We start from the raw sequence: 26,496 nt of genomic DNA on the forward strand, positions 1-26,496 counted from the left end.
TTATTATACAGTTTATTGTTTCAAAGCAGCTTTACAGAAAATTAATGTTTCTACATTACAAATAAGAGTTCTGTTAACAGGTGAGTAACAAGTAATGTTCATATGGCAGAAATGTTCTAAAATGAAGCTATACAAATCATGCAGTTAAGTAATGTCATGAGTTCAGAAACAATGAATAAATTAAAGCAATGGTTATGTGATTTGATCATGTTGATTACAATGAAAGGATAATTGAGCAGTTTTGTATGTCAGAGTCAGCTTCATCTGAAGTCCTCTCAAGGGCTGGCGTCATCTCTTCACAGGTGCTGGTCATCTGAAGTCTTCATGAGAGGCTGGATATAGTCAGCAGGAGCAATCTATAGATTACACCAACAAAATGTGATGTAATCATATCTGGGAACTGGCACTTTTTCACAAGGAACAGGGAGAGACTTGCCAAACCCAGTGAAGAGACTCATTGTGAGGGTGATATCTCATTACAGGGAGTCTTCAGGTGCTTCTTGTTCTGATCCAGATAGAGAAGGAGAAAAACACAGGAGAAACGGTTAAGTGATGCTCCATCACATTTCAGTCCTGTGGCATCTGCTCCTTCAACACAGTGCTTCTACAGTAGCTAAGACATTTAAGTATAAAATACAGTACAGGTTTATTGTGATTACTTCTATAAAATAGTAGTGGTAGGCCTATATAATACATTTTTGGAAATTTAGCCTATAGCATGATTCTGAAATGAAAACTGCTCGCCTATTTTAAACTTTTTTTATTCTCACTCAGGTCCATCAGCATCCTTTGCAATAAATCTAAATCTATTAAATAACTTCCCAGCAGCAGAAATCACGTTTAAAAGCCTTAATTACACAACAACGAATAAACTGCCTGAAGAGAATGAATAACATCCCTAAATCTACTAATTAAGTGAGGAGTAATCTAATAATAATCTGTTTTAATGCACAAGGTAATTTGATTAGCTGTGATGATAATATGCAATTTTGTTCTATAAATGTCTTACCTTTTAAAAGTTCATCACAGCGGTCTCTTCTGCTGCATCTCTACGGCGCTGATAGTATGAGCGCTAACTTCCGGGAACTATTGAGCGGCTCCATGATCCAGTAGCCCCTCACTGCAGAACAAAAGATCCAGGGGGCGGGGTTGGATCCACATCCAGGGGGTGGAGATGGGTGGGTTTAGGGATCAAGGGGTGGAGACGGGTAGGTTTAGATAAATGTAAGGTGGGAGGAGTTGGATCTAGATCCAGCCACACCCCCTGGATCTTGTGTTCTGCAGTGAGGACCATCTCCCATGATCCGCCATTGCTGTAAAAAAACGGTCCATTGGAGTCAACGGAGTTGTCACAACTCTCTCTCTCTATGGCTCTGGCCTAGCCATGCGTCACTCAGAAAACAACAGGCCAATCAGAAGAGAGGCTCATGAATATTAATTAGACAGGCTGTTCTTAACAGAGCTCCTGAGAGAAGAGCTGTAAAAATATATCGAGATGGTTGTTGGTACTTATACCGCAAATGTATATTCTTAAGGACATCAAAACCTAAATTAAAACTCCAGAAAGGTGTACAATATGGGACCTTTATATACTTTTGCTCTATTTTTAACTTACTGCATTAATTGATAAATTATATACAGATAAGGGGTGGAACGGTACGTGCACCGAACCGTACGGTTCACGGGCAAATTCCAAATGGAAGTGATCATCCCTATCCCGTTGGAGTGAACAGGGCATGTTTGTGCCATTATTTAGTCGTTTGGAATGCACTTGGAAAAGGGAGAGATGTAATTTCCTCATTAACTTCAGCTGGGATGTTGCCGTGACAACACAGCACGCTGATGTCGCTGTTTTAACAGCATAAATGTCTTTTTATTGTTGTTAGCATAACTGTTGCAAATGAACATACATTTTATATTTTAAAATGTTTTTAAAGATTTTTGCTATATATTATATAAAAACTAATATGTATACAACTTTTTAAAATATAAAATGTATATATATATTTTTTTTATGTCCATCAAACGAATCTGCTAAAGGCACACCTTAAGAAAAAATGTGCTATTCCCTGCACTGCACCTAAAATGTATAATTGCAAAAAAAAAAAAAAAAAAATATATATATATATATATATATGTTTGTATTGAACAATAATGGAGCAACGGATTTTGTGCAGAAATAAATCATACAAGTTGTTTAGTTTTAAAAATCTTATAAATGTATGAGGTGGCAAGGGGGCATTTTACCCCACACACGGTATTGATACAAATACTTCAGCTAAAATAATGTTTTTTTATTTTTTTTTAATAATGTCTAAGTTAATACTTGTTCAACAATCACTTTCACTTTTGCAAAGTTTGTACTATTTTCTGCTTATTCAAAAAAAATATATAATAAAATATTTTTTTTGTTTAATAAATATACTGTCATTAAAATATGTTAATATATAAAATATATATTTTTAAAACACAGAAACAAAATCATTTTAAAAAGTATAGATTCTGAAAGTATTGAAGGAGATCCAATAATAATTTAATATATATTAACAGTAGTAACAACAAATTATATTTTATTATATGATATGATTAATATCATGTTTTTATTAAATATGATGGTTTCATTCTAAACATGGTGATTATGTCTAATATGGACACCCAACATAATATATGATATTTACCATCTGAATCTAACCATGTCATGTCATCAAATGGAAAAGTCAGCGGTCTATTAATTATCATGTTAATTACTGTGCGCCTTTAGCCCCAACAGCAGGGGCGCTTTTTACCCCAAATACCATATTTTTACATATTCTTTCCTTATCTAAAAACTGTTGCTTTAATTATCTTAAACAAAGCTGAAAATCATAAAGAAGACCTTTGTCTCAAAATATATGATTTAATTTTAGCGATTCTCATTTGCTACTTAAATCTACAACATAAAAAAAAAAAAAAAAACATAAAATATTAGACCAAGTAAGCACAGAATCAACTTTGCGCTGCTGCGCACGATCACTTCAACGATCAGACAAATATACACGTGCACCTTGAAAAGCGGCTGTTTTGTAAAGTGCTACGCCAAAGTGCTTGTGCCATCTAGTGGTTTAGATGAAAATAATATCAAAGACACCTTTTACCCCAGGGTGCCTTTAGTTGTTCCCTAAATACACTGAGCTTCGCGATTGATATCGCTTATCCTGCCCGAAAAGACCATAAACATTACAGTTCACATCTGCAGTAATAATTAACTGACAGACATGAATCCTAAAAACTAATAATGTCTGTGCAAATCATGACTTTTCACTTTACACCTACGTGTACCTCTGACTAGGCATGAGATTTAGTCTCAGATGTAGCACTACGCTGAGATGGTGCAACGGGTATAAATTCTGCACACAACTTAAAGCGCATTTTACATCCAACCTAGTCTTACAACTGGGTGTAAATCCAGCCGGCCCCTGATGTGTAACATTATATTAGATCCGTGCAGTACAGCAGATCTTAATATACAGGCCCTCTGCCGCATTAATGTTAATCTAACAATAAAATAAAAGAGGAAATCACTCGCTGATCTTGACTGAACTGATGTATTTGTAATGAATACACTAAAGACTATACAGAGATTTTTACATCTGATTATTTGTTTTTATTACTTGAATGATTCTGTTTAGATGTGAAATGAAAAATGTAAAGCACTGTTAATTTAATTAGTTTCTTTCTTATATTTGTTCCAATATTTGCATGTTTGTTCTTATTTTTAATAACACCGATTAAATAACAAAAAATAGCTATATTGTGATTATTAATACAGTAATTATTAAGAAATGAATTGGAGGAAAAGATGAATCGTGATGCATTGAGAATCGTTTTATAATCTAATCATTACCCTCTGAATCATAATTGAATCGTGAAGCAAGTGAAGATTCACGTCTAGTCACAATAACGTCTTCTGTGATTGGTCAAAACACCCCGTGCAGTGCATTGTGGTATCATGGAGGAAAAAGCTGAACATGTATTTTTCCTATAGATTGGTGTGTGCTGAATGTGGTTGTATTACCAGAGATTTTGAGGTACGGTTGCTCTGTGATTTTGTTTTTGAACCTTCAGAAAACTTCTAACTAGGCCTAGATTTCTCTCTAAATTGTCATTGCTGACTCTATCAACTTCAAACAGGTGTAGCTCAGTCGATTTTTGTACAAATCCAACAAATCATACGTCACTCTGAAGGTTTTGTAATGGAGAATGTGAAAATAACACAAACAATTTTAGAAAATTTGCCGATTGTGACTTATTTTGCCAGCACGAGTCACAAATGTATTTCTGCTCTAAAAACCCTATAAATCCTTATTAAAGTGTCTGGTTTGTGATATTTAAATGATGAGGCCCAGATAACTTATAAACTTTCAGAAGGGGAAAACATAAAATAAAGACTTGCAGTAATATGGTTGCATAAGCGTGCATTATTTAACTTTTTCAAATATTAAATATTGAGCGGCTCTTGTCCAGTTTCTCTTCGCTCTCTCCAGTTACACTGATGATCGTGATATATGAATCACTGCCTGATTTGTGTTATTAATAGTTTGACTGATCTTGTTTGTTTGGTGAAACTCGTTGTGGAGGAAGAGCAGCAGAAATATAATGTGCTGCATGTGTGAGATTTGAGGGGTTTTCAGCAGCGCTTCAACAATGAAACATCAGCTCTGAAAATACTCCTCATCAGATGTCATGATCAGTTAGTTGATGTGTGTCAGTGGCGTCCACGTTACACATCAAGCTCTGAACAGATGGATGCTTTTCTCCTGCTGCTGAAGTCAAATATGTTCAGTAAGACACAAGAGCATCAGTGAGCTCAGATACTGACGATGCTCATGAGGATCACTCTTCAGATCTTCTTCACTACAGTCAGTAAACCAGCACTTTATGATTCAGAAGAAAAGGATCCTGCTGCAGCTCCACATTCTCTTCAATCTCATCGTGTGTGTAGCGTTAAGATTTACTGCAATAATCATCACAATATTATGTGTCATTTGTGCTCTTATGTCTCCATATGCAGGTGTGAAGTCAGTTTGTCATCATGGAGAACAGAGAGAGATCTTCATCTCCTGATCACAGCTGTGTGTCTCTGAAGAGTGACAGATCCTTGCCTCTTCCTCCTGAATTCAGTAATGATCCAGTGACCTCTGACCCCAGGTGAGACACAATTCAGTATAAGACACAACAAACTGACTTGAAATAAATGAAACAGCCGACAGAACTAAAAGAAGAGTTATGTATGTGTGTTTATCATGATATTCAGGAGGAGGAAGAGGAAGATATCTTCATCTCCTGATCACAGCTGTGTGTCTCTGAAGAGTGACAGATCCATGCAGATTCTTCCTCCTAATTTCAGTGATGATCCAGTGACCTCTGACCCCAGGTGAGACACAATTCAGTATAAGACACAACAAACTGACTTGAAATAAATGAAACAGCCGACAGAACTAAAGGAAGAGTTATGTCTGTGTGTTTATCATGATCTTCAGGAGGAGGAAGAGGAAGATATCTTCATCTCCTGATCACAGCTGTGTGTCTCTGAAGAGTGACAGATCCATGCAGATTCTTCCTCCTTATATCAGTGATGATCCAGTGACCTCTGACCCCAGGTGAGATATAATCCAGTGTTAAGGTCAATTCATGCTGCGCTGATAAACACTGACCAGCGTGAACAATCAGCGGATCACAGTTCATCATTTCTCAGACGCTCCACGAGTCGACAAGTGCTGCTTCAACATGTTCAATCAGAGAAACACACACTGAGCAACAGCAGCAGATTCAGACACACACTGATCCACAAACCAGAACAAGAGTGTGTTTCCACTGTTAGTGACCCACAGACTGTAGAGCTGTGTTCGGTGCATCGATACGATGATGTATCGTCACAGAGGTTTGATTCTGTCTCTGTATGGATATCGCGGCACGTGTGCAGCAGTGGACCACGCTTAATTTGAACACAATATAAAGAGGTCCCTGAAACAGAGCTTCACACTTGAGCAATACAGAAATATCTGCTAAGTGTGTTACTTATCTTTGTCAACCTGGCAACCATGTGTGCACTCGCTCTCTCTTCACTGAGGATAAACACGCTTGCTTTCTGAAAACACCGGTTAGCTTGCAGTTTAGCGATCTACACTTAGATACTCTATTCTCAGAAAAGTGTAATTCATCAAGTGTTCATTTACGAGAGAGCTGTGGCTTTAATTGCTTTAGAAACAATGATGTTACCAGCTCCTTGTTGAGAAAGTAACCCAGTCAACAATTTGATCTCACAGTGATGTCACCATGATCTCACAGGATACTCGTGATGATGTCACAATGTGAGGTAACAGTGAGCTAAAAGTGTAACCTCACAGCGCCCTCACTGTGTGCTCATACTAATATGAGGTCAAAGTGCACTCACTGCACAGAGACTAGGTACCCAGCATGCATTGCAGCATGAAGCTTTTGATTGTCACCATTGTTGAGATTCATACACTGATTCTTGAGGTCTCTCTTTGTGTTTGAATGAGAGGGTAGTTAATAATGTTTGTGTTTTATGCTTTTATAATCCTTCATAACTGATTATGAGACTGCTGGATCCTATACTGTATAATCACAGCGCTATTATGTTTAGAAACTGTTGATTTATAAAACCTCAACCAGACTGCATATTGAGTGTAGGTGATGGCTGCGTTGCAATCATCAATAACACACCAATATCACCTGGTCGCAGTCTCTTTTTGGGTTTTTTTTGCCATAACAAATGCGCTTTATAAACACAGTTAGAGCTGCCCCAAAAATATATAATGTATAAAGTCAAGGGTCAAGAGCCCAACTAAAGCAAACACTACTCACCATGATGGTAACGTATGTTTCAGTTGTATCTTATAACAGAAATCTGTTAGCTGGGCGTGCACTCATGAGCTGATCATGTGACACCACTGTGATATCACTGTGATAGTGTTGAGAAACAGGAAGTAGAATGTCCCCCAGCGACTGATATTTGAGCTGCCTCGTCTCAACCTGCTCAACATTTTGAATTCACAATGAGCTCATATATTACTCACACTGTGAGGATCACCGTATGAGAATGGTGTGATGTCACTGTGATCATCGCGTGACCTCACGTGTTGACTGGGAATGTAGCTCTTGATTGATTAAGATATTTTACTGATAAAATCGCGTGGCAGCGCTGAGAAGTTTGTGTTGCTGAATGTCTCTGCGTATGTAACGTGATCTGTGTGAGTGACTGAACGTGAGATACAGTGAAAGATGGCGTGTTACAACTCTTCTAATTAGGGGTTCGAGCACGCAGTGCTGAAACCCTATTGTAATTGTTAGGATTTTTATTATTATTATTCCGCCGTAAAACGAATCGTGCAGCCCAAACCGTAAGTCGTAGAGACTTGAAACTCGACCAGATCGTAGAGCTCAATTTGGGGAGAACGTATCAAAGTCTCAGCCCAATCGGCCAAACGGGGGCGCTACAGCGGAAAAAACAAAAATTTCAGACATTTTTGGCCGTAGCTAGTACACCTTTTGTCGTAGACTCAATATTTTAACATCGTTGCGATCCTAGCGTCAGCCCGAACAGGACGCACAGTTTTTTCCGCAAAATTGAGCTGTATCTGGAACCTACTTTTGCGAACTAGTCATAGGTTTTTCACCCGATCGGAACCAAACCACTGCAGAAATATTCTAGGGACACTGAATATCAAAAGTTATCAAAAAAAAGTTGAAATTTCGATTTTCGCGCAAAACAGTACGCCAATTAGCGTCTATGCTAACGTTAGTCAAATGTTATTTGAAGCATAACTCTGGAACGGAATTAGATATCATACACATATGTAAGAGCTCAATCTTTGGTCAAATAAAAAAAAATTGCGAAGCTCTGCCACTTGGTGTCGCTGTAAGACTGAAAAAACATAAAAACAGTTATAACTATGTGACCGTTAGTCCGATCGACTTGAAAATTGGTATGCAGCCTGGTATAAGGGGCACCAGTGTATATGAGATCATTCGCGTATCTAAAAAAACATGGCCGCCATCAGCCAACGAATTTTGAGCACTTATTAGAAAAGGTTATTGGATGTCAATCGGAACGAAACTCATTGGGCATGTTCGACTCATGGCCCTAAAGGTCTGTAAGAATTTTAAAAGAGATCGGCCACTAGTTGGCGCTAACAAGTTTTTTGGCTCTGTAATCACGTGGCGTTTAACATATCCACACAATATTCATATCATTTGATAGATCTCCTCATGATGAGCAACTTTGCCTCAAGAACCATTGCTGTCAATCAAATCGTTCATTAATTATTCAGAAATATGTTAAAACCTACTTTTGAAAACTAGTCTGTGGTTTTTCGCCCGATCGCAACCAAACCACTGCAGTAATAATCTATGGACTCTCTAGATCAATAATTATCGAAAAAATGTTGAATTTTGTCCTTTGGTTAGCTATAATTGGCGTGGCCACACATACCCAAAAGCCTATAAAACCTAAACAAAAACTTTAAATTTTACGAAAGTTGGTGAAAACATGTGTCAGACATGTGACTCTTAACAATTATGAAAAATTTCATGGAGTTCGGAGCATAGGTGGTGCTATAACAGTAAAAAAAGCCATCAAAAACAATATTTCAATTGTACAAGAACCTAAATCTTAACAAATCGTTCATATATTCACACATCCATTAGTTATTCATATCATATGATAGATCTCCTCATTTTGAACAACTTTGCCTCTAGGAGCACTGCTATCTATCGAAGTGTTATTTAAATATTCTCAAGTATGTTCAAAACCTACTTTTGCAAACTAGTTCTAGGTTTTTCACCCAATCGGAACCAAACCACTGCAGAAATGTTCTCTGATCAGTGAACATCAATAATTATCAAAAATATACTTAAAATTCAACTCGCATTCGCAATGAGGCCCCAAAATGTTTAAAAGTCGCGGGCCAATTTTACGAAACAGGCTATAATTAGTGAAGGAAAATAATTGCGCTGATCCGCCACTTGGTGGCACTATAATGTAGAAAAAACTATAACTGGGTAACCGTTAGTCCGATCAACTTGAAATTTGGTATGCAGTGTCTTTGTTCGGAGTGGCTCAAATATCTACGAGAACATTCGCGTATCTCAAAAAACATGGCCGCCATCTGCCAATGAAATTTAAGCACCTATTTGACAAGGTTAACGGAGGTCGATCGGAACAAAACTCGATGGACATCTTCGACTCACGGCCCTAAAGGTCTGTAAGAATTTTAAAAGAAATCGGCCACTAGTTGGCGCTAACGACATTTTTTGGCTCTGTAATCACGTGGTGTTTCACAAATCCATGCAATATACATATCATTCAATAGATCTCCTCATAATGAGCAACTTTACCCCAGGTACTATTGCTGTCAATCAAATATTTCATTAAATAATCTCAATTATGTTAAAAACCTACTTTTGCGAACTAGTCCTGGGTTTTTTGCTCAATCTCGATCAAACCACTGCAGCGCAATTCTTTGGACTCTCTAGATCAATAATTATCAAAAAAATTTTGAATTAGGTCCTTTGGTTACTTATAACGGGATCATTTAGAAAAGTGGCATAGCCAAATATACCCAAAAGCCTATCAAACCTAAACGAAAACTCAAAACTTTACGAAACTTGTTGACAACATATGTCACATGACTCTTAACAACCATGCAAAGTTTCATGGAGATCGTAGCATAGGTGGCGCTATAACAGTTAAAGAGGCCTCAAAAACACAAGATTTCTATGGAAAATGACCTCAATCTGTAGAACGTGTTCATATATTCACACAAACACTAGATCTTCATATCATATGATAGATCTCCTCATTCTGAACAACTTTCCTTCTTGGACTAATGCTGTCAATCAAATCGTTCGTTAAATATTCACAAATATGTTAAAAACCTACTTTTGTGAACTAGTCCCAGGTTTTTCGCTCAGTCTTGATCAAACCACTGCAGTAATACTCTCTGGACTCTCTAGATCAATAATTATAAAAAAATGTTGAATGTTGTCACTTGGTTAGCTGTCAAAAAAATACCACTATAATAGATATAAAGGAACAGTGTTGTATGAGAAATTGCTATTTATAACCACTAGATGGCAGCGGAAGACCACTAATGGGCTTATTAAGATCTCAAACAGAACTGCTCATGGCTTTTCTCATGGAGATATTATAAAATCACTGTTATAACATTTAAAATCACATTTAATTCAAGTTTACCATTTTGTCATGTCAGTTTTTACAATTTTGCCATATGATCACAGAGAAATATAGACTCTTAAAAAAAGAAGACTTGCAAAAATTATTGTCACCTATCATTTATTTCAAATATCTATATCTGCAACAAAATGTGTGTGCATGTATGTCTTTGTATGTGTGTGTCTGTTTCTGTAAGCATGCTTATTGAGGATTATGTGACAAATGAGTGTGTTTTATCGTTTAAAAACCGTTCTAAATGATCTTGATCGTGATCTGTAATGTGAGATGGGCGCCGCCATGTTTGTTCGCGCTGCAGTTCACAGAGTCCTGTCAGTCGATTTACATCACGTAAATTCATCAATTTCTCGCGAAATACATGTAAGTAAGTGGCAGGTGAAATGGGAGAAGAATAGAGTGGACTTTATAGTTACTTACACTATGTGTGTTTGATATTAATTAAACACGTCTGAAAATTATAAATTATAATTAAAAGTTATTACTGCTTCCATAAACATCTGAGTGTATTTTTTAACCTATGTTGTTTTACTAGTACTTATGTGTATTTAAATTTCTAAAGCATAAAATAAACATTAGGGTTAAAAACACTGCATAGGTGCCAGTGGGGATTTCTTTAAGACTGCAAGGGAAGCTCGGCTTCCCTATAATGTCAAAAATTAATGGTCAAATATGTACTATTGTGTTAACATTTTATTGACTAAAATGCTCAGAACACGAATCTCAAGACGAGTTCGCTCAGAATCAGCTACATATAGCAGGTCGATTTCCTTCTCATACATTCCCGTAGCTTCAGTGCATTCCCTGTTGAAGCCGGCGTCCATTGACTTCAATGGGCTGTTTGAACAGTTTTTTCAGTGCCTCAAACTAGACTCATTGGATAAATGCTGCGATTATGTCCCGCCCACGGACGCTCAGCGTCTCTGGGGTGAATGGAGGAGGGCGTGCCTGGACGCTGGGCTTCATGATGATTGGACGTCTGTATCTCCTTTTGATTGACAGCGATTTTGTACTATAAAGAGTACGCCAGTCAAAGCGGCTTTGCACTTGGTTCTTATCAATCTTTTTTTTTTTTTTATTCATTTATAATGTTATGTTTTAATATACATGCTGCTAACTGAAATTTCAAGATATGAAAAAATGCTCCTGACACTTAGGCAAACACGAGCAAGAGTGTTTTGTTTCGTTTGTGTTCTCCAGATCCGCTGCTGATTTGGGAGAATCACTGATTCACTGAGCCATTAATAAAAACAGTCATTTGATTCGCTCCTGAAGGATTCAGCCGTTTTGAAAGAATCATTTAAATGACTCAGTGATTCAATTACAACTTCTGCCACCTGCTGGCCGTTTTAAGTTTCCGTCTAAAAGTAGGCATATTACATTATTTTCCAACATATTTCTATATTCAGAATTTAGTATTTAAAACATTAATCTCATAACATTATTCATGCAATTATAAATATAGTCAAATGAATAAATGTCACTTCATGCAGCTTCTGTGCAGTGCTAAGATGAGTTTTGTTTAGATTTTCATGGATAACAATAGCCAGTCATTCATTCACATTAATTAAGTATTCAGAGAATAATATTGTCTGTTTTCACTTACATCTATTTATTTATTAAATTTTGATTAATTTTAGAATTGAAAAATTAAGTTGGTATAGTATTTACATTTTTATATGACAATATTATACACCACATTCCTTGTTTCAGTTTAACCCTTAACTGTCACCCACAGTTTTGAACAGAGACATTATAGTGCACTATCCAAACTTAATTTTTATAATTCATGAATGAAAATATTTTGTAACATGATTTTAATGTACCATTTACATGGTAATGCAATGTCTGATTTTAAAATGGGTTTCAAAGGATGAATTTTGAAATTTTAAGTTTTCTACTGATAAATAATTTCTTATGATTTCTAATTCGTGATAGAGAAAAAGGCAACTAAGAAGACTTTCTGTGACAAAGGTCAGAATTCATGTCATGATGTAGATTTTTTTCAGGTGCACTCTTGTCATAAACAGAGGTGTCAAATCCAGGGTCAGAAAGTAAAAGTCCTGCCATGTGTTTATTCCACCCATGAACTCAGCAGCTGATTTCACCAGAGGAGGAACCAACTCATTCCTTTCAAGTCACAAGCAAGTTTCGAGACCAAATCCCAAGACCTCAATGAGTTGAGGTAATTAAGAGATAATTGAGAGACTAATTAAATGATGATTGTGCATTAGTGATGAACACCTGCTGTTACTGTGAATCACAGAGGATCAGATGTTGATGTTTTATTGGTTAAAATGATACCACCATCATGTAGATCAGTGTTTGCTTTAGTTGGGCTCTTGACCCTTGACTCCTGTGTTAGATCTCTCTGTAGCAATGCATGTGCTGTTGTAAAGCGGAGAGATCAGTGCTGTGCAGTGAGCAACTGTTAGTTGTTTTCATATGATGAGGTAATCATCAGGTGCTTACCTGTTTGCATCCAATATATTGTGTGTATATATATACACATACAACATTTTTCATTTTTTTAATTTATGTTCTGCTTTTGAATAAACAACTCTGTGAAACCACAGTGCGCAATGAATTTACTGCTGTAGCAGTTATAGAGAAAGAATTTTAAATCTAATGCATTTAAATATTTAAACTCCAGTCCTACTCAGACACACACAGACATCAAGAACAGCGTATGAATCTCAACAATGGTGACAATCAACAAAATGCTTCATGCTGCAATGCATGCTGGGTAACACCACAGTATGAATAATTATTGTCACCACTGTTGAGGATCGTATGATAAGTGTTCATGTCTAAAAGCCTGAGCAATATAATTCTTAATTTTTCCAATATTTAATATTACGATGGCATTTGTTTAATAGTAAATTCCTGCAGTTCTGTAACAGCTGAACGTCAGTAAATAAACCAAAGAGACACCTTCATGATGTTCATTCAAGTGACATAAAAGCCAAAAGTGTAAGCTCATCTGCTTCCTCAAGCTTTTAATTCAGCAATGTGCAAATGTTTGTTGTGAAGCAATATTGCAATTGCTTAAAAGCAATCCATTCTCAGTTACTAAAAGGGTCAAGAGCCCAACTAAAGCAAACACTGATCTCCATGATGGTGGCATCATTTTAACCAATCAACATCTGATCCTCTGTAATTCTCAATAACAGCAGGTGTTCATCACTAATGCACAATCAACATTTAATTAGTCTCTCAATTATCTCTTAATTACCTCAACTCGTTGAGGTCTTGGGATTTGACTCGAAACTTGCTTGTGACTTGAAAGGAATGACTTGGTTCCTCCTCTGGTGAAATCAGCTGCTGAGTTCATGGGTGGAATAAACACATGACAGGACTTTACTTTCTGACCCTGGATTTGACACCTCTGGTCATAAATTAATCTATTACTTTTCCTACATAATTTTTAACAGAAAAGTGGTAAAATACCTATTTAGGAGTCTTAGACCTTTCCAACGATATATAGTTTGTCATGATTAGATTAGGATTTAATTGTAAAATAGTGAAGTAAAGGTAGGCGTCCCACAGGGTGGACGGTGACAGTTAAGAGGTTAACCTAATTCCCACATTTCCTCCGTCGAGTTTAATATCTTTTTTTTTTAGATTGTTTGTTCATTCATTCATTCATACAGTAGGCTAGCGTCACTGAAAAAGACGCCTAGTTGGTACGACAGGGTCACAGAGCATTTTCTTGAAAAGGAACGTAGGGCAGAATTTAAGTATAAATAAACGGACAATTTTTATGATGTAGGCCGAAAATGAGCTTCCCCTCTTTGAAAGACCAGCAGCCGCCACTGATAGGTGCGATTATATGACAAGTGCAGCGGCATCTCAGCGTCAGACAAAGCGCGAAAACGCAGTTTGAATTTGGCAGTTACGCGACGTCACCGAACGTTCTAAATCATGTGTGGGACCGTTCCGCTCAAAAGGTTAATGTCAGACTGTACGACAGTCAAGACGAGTTAAAACGCTGCGTGAAAGAAAACTCGTCCGGTGTTTTACATCATCAACCCACACGTCCAGTGACCACGAGCTGCATTACACGCGGGACCCAAATGTTGGCTATCATGAAAAGTATATGAACACCGGCAATACCGGTGTATTTAAGAAGAACAGTGTGTGCAGCTCTACACACCCATATGACCAGTGTTTATATGTTTCTTTTCTATATCATATGAATTCTGTGAGCGCCGGAGTTTATGGCTGATAGAATAATTCTCTATAATTCTCGCATTAATTCTGCTCATAGCTTGTCTTGAAAAACGGAGACAGCTTGACCTTCATCGTAGGGGTAGTCACTGCAGGACGGTGCGCCAAATCTTCTGACAAATTTAATCGCAACAATCATTAATCGGCTGTCGGTGAACATGTCAAACCAGCGATCAAAGACTACAGATTTTAGCCTAAGATTATAGGAATCTTTTAGGATTTTCAAAATTTGTCTCAGACGACCAAATCGTGGCCAAATTGCACAGTGTGAGCCTGGCTTTAGATTCACAGAGAAGAATTTAACCGTATGTAAGCTCTGCGCTGAGGAGAACACGTCTCTAAAGCATTAAACAGCAGACGCGTGTGTCAAAGCACAACAGAAGAAACCGCAGTAAACGCTTGTGCTTTCGTCTGAAGAGCTGAATATAAAGCGCTCTGATGTTTCAGACGACTTGCTCCTGCACTGTAAAAAATTGCTGTAAAATTTACAGTAACTTACTGGCAATTTTGGTTGCCAGTAAGACTGTAAATTTACAAGAGTACTGTAAATCAATAATTACAATTATACTGTAAAAATACAGCAAACTCTTGCATGCTGTAAAATTATGATGGTGTGTAAACATTTGGTAAACTTATTTCATTTGATTCTACTAAGAAGGAACATTACAAGCAGAATCACTGAATGAAAGAGAAACAAGAACTACAACTGACTTCAGACACAGCCTTAGATGAACTCAACTGAAATACAAGACATCATTAAATCTCTCAAGATCTGATTAAACAACTCCACAAACAGCATTACCAGCTTCACACATTACAATTTGACTTTATTTCTGTCATATGTCTATAAAAATTATTTGAGAATTAACAGAAGTTTAGTTGTTTTATTGAAAACATTTAGTTTGACCTCACCATTGTGGCGGTCAGGGTTTGCTTTAGTTGGGCTCTTGACCATCAAATTTTAATCTTAGCTTTTTTCTGGCTGCTGTAACTGTGTTCGTAAAGCACATTTGTTATAGCAAAAAAAAAAAAAAACAGAAAAATTTGTGATTAAGTGCTTTTGATTGATAATTGGTAATGATATAATCATTATCTAGTGGCCTGATTCACTGATCTCATTCAGAGGCTGATCTTTAAAGACATGGTGTGGATATTATTATTTTTTTTTTTGTGTGTGTTGTTTACAATCCCTGAATGAGACGACAAACTGCTACTGAAAATTTTTAAAAATGTCTAATGCACAAAACTTTTAGTACTACGGCAACAATTAGACACACACAGACATCAAGAATCAGTGTATGAATCTCAACAACGGTGACAATCAACAAAATAAGCAGATCAACTCTGAACATCACAAAACATGCTACTAAAACTCAACACAAAAAATAAAAATAAAAGCACATAGTAAGAATTAAAGACGATAAGTGGACAATTCAGCGGCATAATTTATTCATGCCGCAATGCATGCTGGGATTCATGGGTGAGTTTTGTACTGTGCTGGTACCCAGCATGAATTGCAACATTAAGCTTTTGATTGTCACCGTTGTTGAGATTCATACACTGATTCTTGATGTCTGTGTGTGTCTCATTGCTGCCGTAGTACTAAAAGTTTTGTGCATAAGACATTTTTTAAATTTTTCAGTAGCAGTTTGTCGTCTCATTCAGGGTCATATAGCAGCTGTAAACAACACCAAACTAACAAATAAAAAAAATCCACACCATGTCTTTAAAGATCAGCCTCTGAATGAGATCAGTGAATCAAGCCACTAGACGATGATTACATCATTATCAAAAGTCAATCAAAAGCATGATATCACACATTTTCCTGGCTTTTCATGCTACAACAAATGTGTTCTACAAACAAAGTAACAGCAGCCAGAAAAAAGCTAAGATTAAAAGTTGATGATCAAGAGCCCAACTAAAGCAAACCCTGATCGCCACAATGGTGAGGTCAAACGAAACGTTTTCAATAAAACAACTAAACTTCTGTTAATTCTCAAATAATTTTTATAGACATATGACATATGAGAAATAAAGTCAAATTGTAATGTGTGAAGCTGGTAATGCTGTTTGTGGAGTTGTTTAATCAGATCTTGAGAGATTTAATGATGTCTTGTATTTCAGTTGAGTTCATCTAAGGCTGTGGCTGAAGTCAGTTGTAGTTCTTGTTTCTCTTTCATTCAGTGATTCTGCGTGTTAACAGCAGATGTTATCTATAAGGAGAGTAAATATTTAACTGATGTTACGGCCAGCTCGTTTCGACCGTACATAAAACATACAAGTACAAAATAATGACTTGCAAGATTTTATTGGTCTTCAAAAGAATACAAATAACTTAATATAACGAAGTCTAGGATTCAAAATCAAAGGGGAAAAATCATAATCCAAATGGGGAGGAGAAAAGGTTGATATGAGTTGTAAGCAAGCAAAGGTTCGCAAGTGACTTCTCCAGAGGCCGTCGATCCCCTGGACGAAGTGAAGAGGAGTGTTTGGATCCAAGGTTTTATCCTCTCTGCAATCAAATGGTGAACAGGTAACAGGGGTGTGCAATCTCCCACGCCCTCCTGGAAGAATTACGCCACCAGCAGGCGGGCAAGTAGAATGCAGGGTCGTAACACCTCCCTCCTAAAAAAAAAAGATTCGACAACGAATCTAAAAAAACAAAGAAAAAAACAGTTAAACACTATCCAGAACGAACACAATAAAAGTTCTGATGGTCCAAAGGAACGTCGTTTTCTCTTCATTCTTCAACACCTCTGGGCCCTAGAGATGCAAAGAAAAGGGAACAAACAACGCAGAAATTATGTTACGCTCTAGAAAGTGTGTCAGCTATAATGTTATCTTTTCCTCGAATGTGTTTAATCTCAAGATGGAAAGGTTGTAAAATGAGACTCCATCGCATAAGTCGCTGATTTCGATTCCTCATCCGATTCAGAAAGACCAAAGGATTATGATCCGTATAAATGATAATCGGTGCAGCAATTGACCCTAGATATACCTCAAAATGTTGTACGGCCAACACTAGGGCAAGAGCTTCTTTCTCAATGGTGGAATACACCTGTTGATGTCGATTGAATTTCTTAGAAAAGTAACTTACAGGATGTTGAACATGGTTCGAATCCTCCTGCAGGAGAACAGCGCCCGCACCACAAGCACTCGCATCAATTGTAAGACTAAAAGACTTTTCAAAATTCGGAGCTGTCAAAACAGGGCTACATGCCAGCAAAGCCTTACAATTTTCGAAAGCCTGCTGACAGGACTCAGACCACTGAAAAGATAACTTCGGACTCAATAAATCGGTAAGAGGTGAGACTACACTGGCAAAATTTTCGCAAAAACTCCGGTAATAACTCGTCGCAATTCACGACGAGTGGTGGGAGCTGGAAAGTTACAAATGGCTTCTATCTTAGTCTCAATAGGCTTTACACAACCATTTCCCACTACCTTACCCAAATAGGTAACGGTTGCCTTCGCGAACTCAGACTTAGAGAGATTAACCGTAAGATTAACCTTTGCTAAATGAGAAAAAAGTTCTTTAATCTGGTTAAGATGCTCAGACCAGGAGGAACTATACAAAACGATGTCATCTAAATATGCCTCACATCCTGACATTCCATACAGTATACGGTTTACGAGTTGCTGGAAAGTCGCAGGTGCATTTCGAACTCCGAAAGGCATTACCGTATACTGTAGGAAAGCATCAGGCGTAACGAGGCAGATAATTCCTTTGCACGACTAGTCAAAGGCACCTGCCAATACCCTTTAAGAGGTCGAATTTACTAACATAACGGGCAGAGCCAACATGATCGACGCAGTCATCAACTCGAGGTAAAGGGAAACAGTCCGGCTTTGTCACAGAGTTAAGTTTTCGATAATCTGTGCAGAATCGATATGAGCCATCAGGTTTATTTACTAAAACACAAGGAGAACTCCATGAACTGAAACTAGATTCAGCCAGATTATGAGTAAGCAGATAGTTCACCTCTTGTTTCAGCAAATCTCTTTTAAAAGGATTGACTCGATAGGCGTTCTGTTTAACTGGACATGAGGTTCCTACATCGATATCATGTTCTATGACAGAAGTGCGACCAGGAACGTCAAGGAAAAGAGAGGGAAATGACATCACCAACTCAGTGACATCACTCCTCTCTTTCTCTGTCAAATAAGAAAGATGAGAGGATAGGTTAAGAAGAATCTCAGAGTTTTTAAGTCGCCCGTCGACTTTTTCTCGAGAAAGAAAACTCTCATCTTCATCAGCATTCTCTAAAGAATCCCCACTCACGCTGCGAAAGAGAGGAGACGATTCTGGAAAAGAGTCACAAGAGTTTACCACATTAACAGTAACAGAACGAACAGGCGCTATATACAATTTCAACAGATTACTGTGACAGACTTGTACTTTTTTCCTCCGGTCAGGAGTATTCAACAGATAATTATTATCAGAAAGACGTTTAACTACACTGTAGGGGCCTGTAAATTTAGCCTGAAATGGGTTGGCAGGTAGAGGCAGCAGAGCCAGTACTTGATCACCCACCTGAAACTCTCTTAACTTAGCTTTTCTGTCAAAATGTTGTTGCATTTTTATTTGAGACTTACTCAACTTCTTTTTAGCGAGAGCTCGTGCCTCATACAATCTACGTCGGAATCCACTCACATAATCAGAAATGTTTTCAGAAGGTTTAGACATTCGCCACTCCTCAGCTAACACAGCTGTAGGTCCTCGCACTACATGTCCGAACACGAATTCATTTGGGCTAAACCCAAGGCTTTCTTGGATTACCTCACGTATCGCTAATAACATCCACGGCAGACCTTCTTCCCAATCCGCATCGAGTTCCACACAATATGACCTCAACAGGGACTTCAGGGTTTGATGAAACCTCTCAAGAACTCCTTGACTCTGCGGATGATAAGCACTAGAAATATTGTGCTTTACTCGAAGCTGACGCAGGGCTTTTGAGAACGGTTTTGACATGAAGTTCGAACCCTGATCGGATTGAATAACCTTGGGAATTCCAAAGGTCGACATAAAATTAGTGAGGGCCTTCAAGACAGATTTTGTAGTGATGGACCTTAACGGATAAGCAGCAGGATAACGAGTAGTCTGGCACATAACGGTTAGAAGGTATTGGTGACCAGCCTTAGACCGGGGCAAAGGACCAACACAGTCTATGATCAGATACTCAAAAGGAGTGGAAACGACGGAAATAGGCTGCAACGGAGCAACAGGCACTTTTTGATTCGGCTTACCGGTGATCTGGCATGTATGACAAGATCGAATATGTTTTGCCACATCTCGCTTTACCTTAGGCCAATAGAACTGCCGTAAGACTCGATCATACGTTTTACGAACTCCAGTATGACCAGCAAGTCCTTGATGAGCCAAATGCAACACAGAGTCTCTCACTGTAAAAGGAATCACAATCTGAGTTTTAGGTTCTAGAGAAACATCTTTATGCAGGACCACTGTCCGACAAAGCAGACCTTCATCAAGAAAGTATGAAGAGGACCGAGCATCAGAACACTTCCTAGACCCTACTGCAGAAAATAAAGGTCTAAGAGTGTCATCGCTCTGTTGAGCTTTAATTAAATCCTCTCGAGAGATCTGTAACAAAGAAGTCAAAGAACAGTCATCAGCATCAGAGAGATCAACATTGCTTTTCTCAAGAGTGGACAGAACCTCAGATGTATCAGCAGATTCACTTTGCAGCCCTGTTGAATCTTTCTGGTCAGAAGACGACGAAGGACAGGACTTCAGGTCTTTTTGCTCAGGACATTTAGACACATCAGATCTTAGCTCACCTGTATTAACAGTATAAAAGAAAGTGTCATGCAATGGAACTTCAACTTGATTTTCAGATAATGATTTAGCCATTGATCGAGTAACTGCACAAGCTGGAAACAAATCAAGAAATTCTCTACAATTTTCAACATCAGATTTCTTAGGTATACATGCCATTATGGGCGGAGCGGACACACTACTCCGTCCCCAAACATTCCCACCAGCTAAATCATTTCCCAGAATAAATGTAATCCCAGGGACTGGAAGTGCAGAACGAACACCAACTACTACATCACCAGATACAATGGCAGAGGAAAGATGGATTCGATGCAAAGGCACTTCAACAAACCCCATCTCAAAACCTCGCACTAATACATGAGTTCCAGTAGCAGTTTCAGAAGTTAAAGGCAAAATTCCTTCTAAAAGAAACGACTGCGCAGCTCCCGTATCTCGAAGAAGACGTACTGGCACCATTTCGTTTGAACCACGCAATGACACATTTCCCTCAGTGATAAAAGGTGTATAATCAACAGAGGAAGACACACACTGATCAACAGTTTTATCACTAGAACTAGATAGATGACGATCTTTCTCATCACGAGTGTCAACCGTGAATGGTGAGGTAGAAACTAAAGCAACAGGTTTCGACAATCTCTCTTTCTTCTTGAGAATAAGACTTTTTACAGTAAAAGCAAACCATGTCTCGTAAGAGTGCCGGTTTACTAGCATGTTCAGCAACTGTCGCCTTAATATTCCTACTCATCACAGGAGACTTTGTCTTAGGTTGAAAGCAAAACTTAGACTTACTCATATTGTTGGTTTTAAGACCGACTGAACTGAATGACCGACGATGGGTTAACACAAATTAATCAGCCATGATAGCAACTTCAGAAAGTGTATTCACCTTGTGTTCAGTGAGATGCGTAGCCACTGCATGAGGAACACAATGTTTAAACTCCTCTAAGAGCACTAATTCTCTTAACTGCTCTTTAGTTGTAACTTTCATTGAGGTGCACCAACGATCAAATAAGTTCTCTTTTTCTCTTGCAAATTCAACATGAGTACATTCATCAGCTTTAGTCAAATTCCTGAATTTTTGACGATATGCTTCAGGCACGAGTTCATATGCATGCAACACAGCAGATTTCACAACATCATACTCACCACTCTGTTCCAGTGAGAGTGCAGAATAAATTTCTTGAGCTTTACCTGTGAACACACACTGTAACAATAAAGTCCAAAAGCTTTTCGGCCATTTCATGGATAAAGCAACACGTTCAAAGTGATAAAAATATTTATCCACTTCCTTTTCAGAAAATGGCGGCACTAATCTCATATTTCTGTGAACATCAAACACAGGGTCACCTGCATTCGCATGCTGTTGTGGAACAGGAGGCACATTCGCTTGTGAAACTTCAGCTGTCTTTGCTGCTAATTCTAACTCCAACTTTTTTTATCTGAAACGCTCTCTCATCACGTTCTTTCTCTAACTTAAGCTCCATTCTTCGCATAGCTAATTGGTGATCTAATTTTCTCTCTTCAAATTCTCTTTCTATCGCTCGCTCTTTTATAGCGCGATCATCACGTTCAGCACGAATTTTCACGGCATCTAAACACAATTGCTTCTCTTGCAAAGACAATTCTGGAAATTTTATCTCACTTTCACTATCAACCTCCGCAGTATATTCAAACGATTCACTAGGAGCTATAAACTCAACGCTTACCTCTATAACTCCTCTATCAACAAGTGACTGTTTCAAAGTAGTCACAATAGTTTCCTTCAGCCTCTTTTCTTGAGAAGTAAGATCGACCTTGAAGCGTTCGGCAATTTGCACCAACTGCTCCTTTGTACAACTCTCAAGCTAAGCTTCTGATGGACACGCAACGAAATCTTCGATCACCGAAGACATGTTATTCGTATCTGTATACGCACAATAACACAAACGAAACTACTAGCTAACACACGTGAGATGCTGTTTATCCAAAATACAACTCCCATAAGCCACTGCTTCAAAAATGAACTACGTCACCGTATTACGCAACCTATGCTCATTCACAAAAACTTTCAAAGACTTCCCACAAGTCAAAACACAGTGCAAGCGCGAAAATAAACCGCACTATACACAAACGCAACGATTTACCTTCATTTATTTTTGTAGAATGGATTTTCCGTTTATAATATGAGAAAACTCCAGCTCCTAACTCAGAAAACACTAACTAAATCCTACCTGGTCTTCAGAGATGTACCGGGCTCGGGGCGGCATTAAACGCTAAGCTCCGCGACAATCAGTCAAACTGAAAGTCCGGAAGCGTACCCCCTACAGAGAGTTAATCTCCACCCAGGATAACCTCCAAAAACAAGAAAGGCAAAATAACAAAACAAAACAACAAACAGTGCTCCGTCGAAAGGATTGTATTCACAATCCAGCTGGAAACACTCTAACTCACCAGAGTTCTCATTTATAAAGGTAACCATTCACAAAAACATACACGCATATAACCCATACTTACCAACGTTTCCTACCCCCATAGGATCCCGGACGAGCCTCCAATTTATGTTACGGCCAGCTCGTTTCGACCCTACATAAAACATACAAGTACAAAATAATGACTTGCAAGATTTTATTGGTCTTCAAAAGAATACAAATAACTTAATATAACGAAGTCTAGGATTCAAAATCAAAGGGGAAAGATCATAATCCAAATGGGGAGGAGAAAAGGTTGATATGAGTTGTAAGCAAGCAAAGGTTCGCAAGTGACTTCTCCAGAGGCCATCGATCCCCTGGACGAAGTGAAGAGGAGTGTTTGGATCCAAGGTTTTATCCTCTCTGCAATCAAATGGTGAACAGGTAACAGGGGTGTGCAATCTCCCACGCCCTCCTGGAAGAATTACGCCACCAGCAGGCGGGCAAGTAGAATGCAGGGTCGTAACAACTGAACTGTATTATTTTGCACAAGAGAGATCTATTAGTTTAATTTAGTTTTGTGGGTCACCATTGTGGTGGAGAGTAGAGCCTGTGCTTCAGTCAATGATGAGCCACAAGCACTGATGTTCTGCTGCTTTATTTAAAGACAGTAACTGTAGAGTTGCTGATATAGTGATGATTTCTTTGTTAAGTGCTTTATCACATGCATGTGTGCTATAGCTGATGATAAACTGCAACGATTTGAGTTAAAGTCATGTTTTTAGTAACTTTACTATTACGAATTAAGTGTTTGCAGTTTTATATTAAGAAATGTTCTTTCTTAGTAGAATCACATGAAATAATTTTACCAAATGTTTACACACCATCGCAACAATTTTACAGCATGCAAGAGTTTGCTGTATTTTTTACAGTACAATTGTAATTATTGATTTACAGTACTCTTGTAAATTTACAGTCTTACTGGCAACCAAAATTGCCAGTAAGTTACTGTAAATTTTACAGCAATTTTTTACAGTGTGCATCTTTCACACAGCAGCTGTTTTCCATGAGTTTATCCAGAGAAATGTGTTATTCACTGATATAAAGTGATGAGACGGACGGATGCTTTCTGAGCACAGCGTTCAGACGAGACTAATCCATAATCACACTCACTGACGAGTATTATTATTATTATAGATTTGATCAGTTATTGTTGCAGCTCTGCTTATAATAAATGAAACAGCAGACAGAACTAAACGAAGAATGATTTCTGTGTTTATCAGGATCTTCAGGACGAGGAAGAGATCTTCATCACCAGATCACAGCTGTGTGTCTCTGAAGAGTGACAGATCCATGAATCATCCTTCTCCTGACCTCAGTGAAGAAGCAGTGACCGCTGACCCCAGGTGAGGATAAGTGTGTAGTGATGATTGAACTGATTTATGGGAGTCAAAAACACACTCAATGCACACAGACAGAACTCAACACAATAAACACATGTGCTCCAACATTAACATATAATATATTATATACAACACATATTACTTCACAGATAAACTGAAATTATACTGAAAATTCAAGACTGACATCTCTAAAGAATGTATGAATTAAAATCTAAATCGATATTTTCAGATATGTGTAATCAGTTGTTCTTGTGATATTTCAGCAGAGCAGATGGAGAGCGAAGCATCTTTGGAGCAGCCTCTGTCTTCTGTCTGAACAAAACGAGCGTTACAGCATCTCTGAATAAACATGATCAACCAGTGAATGATGAACTACAGAGAGTCAAAGACCAGCTCAAAACCAGCATGAAGAACAAGTATGAGAGATTATTTGAGGGACTGAACCTCCAGGAGAATGAAAGCCTCCTGAACAGGATCTACACACAGCTCTACATCATAGAGGGAGAGAGTGAAGGAGTGAATGAAGAACATGAGGTTTTACAGATGGAGAAAACAGCCAGAACACAACACTCACAAGACACTCCAATCTACTGCAATGACATCTTTAAAGCCTCAGCTGAACCAGGATGTGAGGAGAAAGACCAGATCAAGACTGTTCTTACTAAAGGCATCGCTGGAATCGGAAAAACCGTCTCTGTGCAGAAGTTCATTCTGGACTGGGCCGAGGGAAAAGCCCATCAGGACGTAGATTTCATGTTTGTGCTTCCATTTCGAGAGCTGAACTTGATCCGAGATGATCAGTACAGTCTTCACAGACTTCTGCTGAACTTTCATCCTGAACTTCAAGATCTGGACTCAAAGATTTATGAGGAGTGTAAAGTTGTGTTCATCTTTGATGGTCTGGATGAAAGCAGAATCACACTGATGTTTTCAGACGATCAGAAAGTTTGTGATGTGACTGAGACTTCATCAGTGGGCGTGTTGATGTCAAAGCTCATGAAAGGAGAGCTGCTTCCCTCTGCCCTCATCTGGATCACCTCCAGACCAGCAGCAGCCAATCAGATCCCCTCCAAATACATCAACCGTCTGACAGAAATTCAGGGATTCACTGAGCCTCAGAAGGAGGAATATTTCAGGAAGAGAATCAGTGACTGGCGTCAAGCCAGCAGAATCATCTCACACATCAGAAGAGCAAGAAGCCTCCACATCATGTGCCACATCCCCGTCTTCTGCTGGATCTCATCCACTGTGCTTCAGAAGCTCCTGGAAGAAGATCTGAGTGCAGAAATCCCTCAAACTCTGACTGAAATGTACATCCACTTCCTGCTGATTCAAATCAACATGAGGAACCAGAAGTATGAAGAGAGAGATCCAGAGAAACTCCTGCAGTCCAACAGAGAAGTGATTGTGAAACTTGCTGAAGTGGCTTTCAAACAGCTGATGAAGGGCAATGTGATGTTCTATGAGGAGGACCTGATTGAGAGCGGCATAGACGTCACTGACGCCTCAGTGTATTCTGGGATTTGCACTGAGATCTTTAAGGAGGAATCTGTGATTCTTCAGAGGAAAATCTACAGCTTCATTCATCTGAGCGTTCAGGAGTTTCTCGCTGCTTTCTATGTTATTTATTGCTATTTAATGAAGAACATGGAGCCACTGCATGAATTCAGTTCTTACAGATTTAAGAATGAATATGGATTTGGATGTGGTATATCTGGTAAAGTCTCTCTGTATAACATACTAACATCAGCAGTAGGTAAAGCTCTTGAGAGTAAGAATGGACGTCTGGATCTGTTCCTGCGGTTCCTGCTGGGCATCTCACTGGAGTCCAATCAGAAACTCTTACAGGATCTATTGACACACACAGAGAACAGCTCAGAGAGCATCAGAGAAACCACACTGTACATTAAAGAGAAGATCAAGGGTAGTCATCTCTCAGCTGGTCAATCCATCAATCTGTTGCTCTGTCTGCTGGAAGTGAAAGATCAGACTCTGTTCAGAGAGATTCAGGAGTTTGTGAAATCAGACAAACGCTCAGAGACACTCTCTCCTGCTCGCTGCTCAACAATCTCCTACATGCTTCAGATGTCAGAGGAGCCGCTGGAGGAGCTGAACCCCATGAAGTACAACACATCAGCTGAGGGCAGAAGAAGACTGATACCAGCTGTGATCAACTGCAGAAAAGCTATGTGAGTGTTTCATCATTAACTAAACTATCATATTTAATAATGAATCTGACACCTTTAAAATAAATGTTCCTGAATGAGAGATTTTCTCCTAAATAACAGGCCAGAATCTTAAAGGAGTCACGACAGGTGTGTTTAATACAGTAGATAGTGGAGTAAAATATCTGTTATCACCGCGGTAAACACAACCCAGTCACATGAGAAACTCGTTCATTAAATCAGCAGCAGGTGGAGCAAA

The 26,496-nt window shown here is 38.4% G+C and overlaps 1 protein-coding gene across 7 annotated transcripts in view; it reads left to right on the forward strand.

Moving 5' to 3' along the window:
• Positions 1-26,496, forward strand: part of LOC131523633 (NACHT, LRR and PYD domains-containing protein 3-like) — a 76,421-nt gene that overhangs the window by 18,195 nt on the left and 31,730 nt on the right. For 6 of the 7 annotated variants that reach the window (XM_058750441.1, XM_058750280.1, XM_058750622.1 and 3 more), the window contains 5 exons: positions 5,051-5,187; positions 5,294-5,413; positions 5,520-5,639; positions 23,953-24,075; positions 24,336-26,261. In XM_058750441.1, the coding sequence (XP_058606424.1) occupies positions 5,072-5,187; positions 5,294-5,413; positions 5,520-5,639; positions 23,953-24,075; positions 24,336-26,261 (2,405 nt within the window). In that variant the 5' untranslated portion in view covers positions 5,051-5,071. The remainder of the gene's footprint in view (positions 1-5,050; positions 5,188-5,293; positions 5,414-5,519; positions 5,640-23,952; positions 24,076-24,335; positions 26,262-26,496) is intronic. The other variant, XM_058750557.1, reaches the window with a different exon arrangement.

The sequence above is a fragment of the Onychostoma macrolepis genome, chromosome 01, assembly GCF_012432095.1.
Source record: "Onychostoma macrolepis isolate SWU-2019 chromosome 01, ASM1243209v1, whole genome shotgun sequence".
Lineage (NCBI taxonomy): Eukaryota > Metazoa > Chordata > Actinopteri > Cypriniformes > Cyprinidae > Onychostoma > Onychostoma macrolepis.